This window comes from Limulus polyphemus, unplaced genomic scaffold, assembly GCF_000517525.1.
Source record: "Limulus polyphemus unplaced genomic scaffold, Limulus_polyphemus-2.1.2 Scaffold739, whole genome shotgun sequence".
In the NCBI taxonomy this organism is placed as follows: Eukaryota; Metazoa; Arthropoda; class Merostomata; order Xiphosura; family Limulidae; genus Limulus; species Limulus polyphemus.
Genome location: NW_013666349.1, coordinates 105,150 through 111,209, shown reverse-complemented (window position 1 = coordinate 111,209; position 6,060 = coordinate 105,150). Strand labels below are relative to the sequence as shown.

At 35.7% G+C, this 6,060-nt stretch overlaps 1 protein-coding gene across 1 annotated transcript in view; it reads right to left on the bottom strand.

Annotated features, from left to right (window-relative positions):
- Positions 1-5,522, bottom strand: part of LOC106460275 — a 17,211-nt gene extending 11,689 nt beyond the window's left edge. Inside the window, exons 1-2 of the mRNA XM_022386949.1 lie at positions 4,830-5,522; positions 1,326-1,482 (exon numbers count right to left, since the gene is read on the bottom strand). Coding sequence (XP_022242657.1) covers positions 1,326-1,482; positions 4,830-5,056 — 384 coding nt within the window. The 5' untranslated portion in view covers positions 5,057-5,522. The remainder of the gene's footprint in view (positions 1-1,325; positions 1,483-4,829) is intronic.
- Positions 5,523-6,060: the final 538 nt, after the last annotated feature.

Here is a 6,060-nt window from a genome sequence, read left to right as displayed (position 1 = left end):
TACTGGGGGGCACAGAGAGAGAGAGAGATAAACAGAAATATATGCATAAATATAGTAGTTTCCATGTCTTATCCACAGTGTAAATTGAGTAGAATATCATCAGCCCAAGCTCAACAAAATGTTTGCAATTTTTACTTGGCATGCTGAAGACTTGATGCAACCCATATGGATAAATATTTATCTCATTCTGTTTTTAGTTTGTTTTGAATTTCGTGCAAAGCTACTCGAGGGCTATCTGCGCTAACCGTCCCTAATTTAGCATGTAAGACTAAAGGGAAGGCAGCTAGTCATCACCACCCACCGCCAACTCTTGGGCTACTCTTTTACCAACGAATAGTAGGATTGACCGTCACATTAAACGCCCCCACGGCTGAAAGGGCAAGCATGTTTGGGCCACACTGTTTTTAGACCGATATTATAAACATTAGCTTATCTGGTGAGTGATAATTCAACCTGAACTCTTTTTAATCAGTCTTATGTTAGTTCAATAAGTAAAGAAGTAGAAACTGTCAAGATGAAAATAAGACGTTCGCGTAAATTTAATAGTTTTGTAAAATGAGATAGGAAATAACTTGTCGTAATTTAAAATCGTTAAATGTCAATCTTATATTTTATTCCTCGTGTAAAAGAATATAATTTTATTTATACACGCGATAAACGTTTGAATTATATTTCCACGGGAAATAGAGCTGCGAGTGGCTGAGAAGTTAGTGTGCCCAGACTATGAATCCGAAGATTCACGGTTCGCGACACGTTGCCACAAAAAAAACGCACTCTTCACTTTGGGACCTTTGAGTGCTTTATAAGAGGTCGGCCAAATTCTGCTATTTGAGCTGACAATAGAAGTCCAAAAGTCCATAATTTCAAAATTAGAGAAAGCTATGCGCAGCTAATTATCGTGTAGCTTTGCGCGAAATCCTGAAACAAACAAACAACCATATGTAACGTAAATCTACTCACGCATTCCTAGTCTGCAATGCTTTGAACATAAAAACGTCGTTGTACCATACTTACATAAGCAAACAACATCGAGCACGAATTAGAAAATAGAATTAAGATATCTGAACATCAAAATGGCAGTTGGGTATATACGTATCTGGTCTGATAATTCTGAACTTTACGATGTTCTGATAAAGGTCTTTCGTAAAATATTACAGAATTAATAAATATTAATACTGAAAATAAAACTATATAAAATGAAGCATATCCAAGATTTTTTTCTTTCGATGGATTATTAATTTCAATTTCATACAAACTTAATTTTATACACACTTTCATACTGCGCGAAATGTAGAAATGATTCGTGCACAACTATCTTAAAATACCTTATTAGGTTTGTCTTTATCCGGATAAGACAGTAAGATATCATAGGGAACCAAGTCAACTTTGTCTAAACCTTGCGCTTTCCAAGTATCCCGGATGTACCGCGCTAGTTCGTTATTTCTGGCAGTCCCTGCCAAATGCGTTTGTTCTGTCAGATAGCTGGAAAAATGAAAAAATAAAACATGTTATTTGTGAAAGCTTATACGAATTTTCATTCTGGTATATATGTAAATTGGTTTGGGTTTGTAATTAAGTACAAAGCTACACAATGGAATATCTGTGCTCTGCCCACCACGGGTATCGAAACCCGGATTCTAGCGTTGTAAGTCCGCAGACATACCGCTGTGCCACTTGGGGGTATATATGTAAATACTTGTTTATCTTTCTCACACCTATTGGCTTTATACTGATAACAAATCGAATTGTACAGAGGTGTTCATATAAAAAAAGGTGATATATACATTTGAGGAACAGTGTTCGCAGCACTTATTATATTCTCGAGATTCATAAACAGAATGAATGATATTGAATGACTAAAAGTGCACAAGATAAAGTGACATCGGTTCCAGTGAGCTGAAAATGAAAAAGAATATTACACTAACATTGTTATTGTTGAGCACAAAGCTACACAAAGGGCTATCTGTGCTCTGCCCACACGGGTACCGAAATCCAGTTTCTAGCAGTGTAAGTCAGCAGACATACCGCTGTGTCGCTGGGGAGGGGGGGGGGGGTGGGGTACGCTAACATTGACTATTAATACTATAACAACTGACCAATATTAATAATTCTATGTTATTCTTTGAATAAAAGTATAGTTAACATTGAGCTCTACTATTTCCTGTATTAGAACCTAAAATTAATCTACATTTTTCCGTATGGAACACGCGTTCTCACCCCCCCCCCCCATTTTTTTAATGTCAGGCGCCACTTAACCAAAAGTATGTAATTTGGTATCCCCTCCAGACATAAACACACACAAGTGATATATAATACGATGCCTCTATCAAACACCATACATATGTTCTCTTTATTTACTGTACAACACGGGGTGAGCAGCGAGTGTCACTGATCGAGTTCAAAGTCTTCTCTGGGTGGTTCTCTGGTTTAATAAGCTCGTGCGGATTTTTAATTTTAAATACGATAAAAACATAAATGTTTGCTACATGTTTCCCAGTTTTTAAAATTCATATGTACATGTAAAAGATAAATCTGATATATTTTTCTGTTATCTGAACTCTTCCGCCCCGCTAAGTACTTTTATACGTCTCCCTCTGCGGGTTACGACCCGTTTGTTTAAAGCCCCTGATATAAAACATTAACAACTGTAATTTTCTCGAATGAAAGGATAAAGTGAAATAACCTCAGAGGTATTGAATTTAATCGTGCAAAAAATTAGTGATTAGGCCTTTCATGTTCTAGTGATTAGGATGCTCGACTCGCAATTTTCAGGTCGGGGGATCGAAACCCGTCACCGAACATGCTCGCCCTTTTAGCCAAGGAAGCGTTATAATGTGAGATGTAATCCCACTATTCGTTGATAAAGAATAGTCAAAAGTTGACGTTTGGTGGTGTTGACTAGCTGCCTTCCCTCCAATCTATATTTTCAAAATTAGGGACAGCTAGCGCAGATAGCGTGAAATTCAAACATTTTGATTGGTTCTCGTATGTTTGTATTCATGAGCTCAAGACATTTATGAACGAGTATTTGAGACTAAATAATATTAACTACTACTTTGTTATGGTTAGCATTCTGTGTCATTAAATAAATGTAATGGCCTTTATTCAGTAAACAGAAGTTTTTATTTACACCAACTAAGCACTGACTTAATTAACTGTATAATCCAATACTTCTGTTGTAGCTCATTATAAGCTCATTGTTGTAGCTCATTCTGTTGTAGCTCATTATAAGTTCGAACATATATATATTTACTTTCACGTTAAACAATTATAATACCAATTTATCAAACTAATGTACAAATGTATTGTACAAAGTAGCATATTTTAAAACCTGAAACGAATAATATGGCTATCTTACAAAAGCGTCAAACATTTATTTTAAATCCCTCTTGAAACGTCGGTTGACACTGAACGACTCTATCTAACGAAACGTAGTTTTAGATCGTCAAATCCAAGTTCTTGGTCAGTCACCACATCTTGCATGCACCAGCTATACATTCCATAATAACTTGCAACACAGAAAAAAAGGGATTTATTTGGTATATTAAAATACGAAATTGTATGTTAGTGGCTATTTTTGTAAGTGTTTTGTCGTTGGCGCAAAAAATAAATAAAAGGAAACAAGGCTGGAGATACTGTAGACATTATTTATTGAAACTACGAGTCCCTATTTTGACTCCACCAAATGTAACTCTGGATAATAGCATGGAGCAAAAATAGGGGTTTTTAGTTTGAATAAATAATGTCTACAGTATCTCCAGCCTTGTTTCTTTACTTTTTTTACGATCCCTACTTGCAGGTTTTTAAATTCCCAATTTTTTTATTGATCTTGTATTAAAAGAATAGGCTTTGTTTGTTTGTTTATAATTAAGCACAAAGCTACACAATAGGCTATCTGTGCTCTGCCCACCACGGGTATCGAAACCCGGATTCTAGCGTTGTAAGTCCGCAGACATACTGCTGTGCCACTGGGGGGCAAAGAATAGGCAGTCTCCGATAGTGTTGAATACCAGGAGATGTCCTTACCTGATATCTGTTATCTAATTTAATGACTAATTTAACCTAAACGTTAAGGTGTTTTATAAAATCAAAGAAGGCCTTCACAGAGTTCCCATTCGTTGACTAATTTAATCTAAACGTTAAGGTGTTTTATAAAATCAAAGAAGGCCTTCACAGAGTTTCCATTCGTTGACTAATTTAACCTAAACGTTAAGGTGTTTTATAAAACCAAAGAAGACCTTCACAGAGCTCCCATTCGTTGACTATTTAACCTAAACGTTAAGGTGTTTTATAAAACCAAAGAAGACCTTCACAGAGTTCCCATTCGTTGACTATTTTAACCTAAACGTTAAGGTGTTTTATAAAATCAAAGAAGACCTTCACAGAGTTCCCATTCGTTGACTATTTAACCTAAACGTTAAGGTGTTTTATAAAATCAAAGAAGGCCTTCACAGAGTTCCCATTCGTTGACTAATTTAACCTAAACGTTAAGGTGTTTTGTAAAATCAAAGAAGGCCTTCACAGAGTTCCCATTCGTTGACCAATTTAACCTAATTCTTTTTTCTCTTTACACAAGGCCAGGCTTATAGAATCTTAGTAGAGAGAGAGAGACTTATTACTTTAACAATATAGGACAGCCATTTGATACACTTTCAAACGTAACGTACGTTATTTCAAAAGAGTTTGTATTATACTTTCAGAAACCTGAATTCATCATTCAAAAAATGATAGATAGGAAAGATATAGAACTGAGAAGACTTAGGATATCAGATAAACCTGCAAGTAACTAAATATTGGACTTTCTGTAAGCCAAACTTTTGTAAACTCACCGAAGGTTTTTCTTTATATTTTCTGGGCTGACGTCCTTAAGAATTCTCTGTGCAGCATCATCATATGGGTAATAAGTTGAGAGTGACAAGCGATCTAGCATTTCAAGCTTCTCTGCCTGTTCTTCGGTTAAACCAGAAGATATTCCGTAATAACCAATTAGGAGTCCCAGAAGAAACACCACAAGGATCACGCAGAAAAATATGATAACTACAGGTTTTGCCGCCATTTTCCCTAGAAAAAAAAAAAAGGTGAAATTATATGAACCCAACTAACCAATTGTTTTGTTTTCAGAGGAAATGTTACGAGTTTTCATCTAACAAGCTTTCCCCGGATTAACCGGGGTTAATTTGAACGTGTTGGGGTGAACACGTGTAATCTTATATGTTAGTTAAATCATGTGATCATCCTCAACCAATTACAAGTTTTCGGATATTCGTCCGAAGTAATTCAATACATATCTACGCTGGATTTCTCTAATTTTGAATTTATAGACTGAAGGGAAGGCAGCTAGGCAACAGTATCCACCGCTAATTGAAGGGAAGGCAACTAGGCAACAGTATCCAACGCTAAATCCTCTGCTACTTTTGTCTGACCGAATATTGGGGTTGACCACCATCCTCCGTAACGAACCCGTGGCCCCAAACTGCGTATTTTTTATTTTGTTGTTGTTATTTTGTGGAACTATGACCTGAACGAGGGACCACCGGTCCACGCTTCATCCCAGTTGTTTTTATATCTTCTCTAGCTTAGAACATGTGAATAAAATCAAAACATTTATTCCACTACTAAAAAAACAAAAATAAATAAACTGTGCGTTTCCAAGTACAGGTTACAAGTTTTCTAAGTTTTGCAACAGTTCCGGTCATGTGACTTCTTTGTTCAATACTGTATATATATATATCCGTGTCAGTGTAATTTACTTGTACCCGATGATGACAAAACCTTGTCGAAACGTTGTACATTTGCTGTAATGTTAAACTTGTATTAAAGGTTTTTTCATTACCCATTCAAACCGTCTCCAACCATTATTAGTTTCAAAGTGGGTTGCTCGTCATCGAATTTATCATATAGTGTGTTTGCGTTTTATATACAAGTTATTATATAGTTTCTTCTTTTTCTCATATACAAGTTATATATTTGTTTGTGTTTTCATATACAAATTATAATGTAGTTTGTGTTTTCATGTACAAGTTATAATTGGTTTCTTTGTGTTTTCATGTACAAGTTATA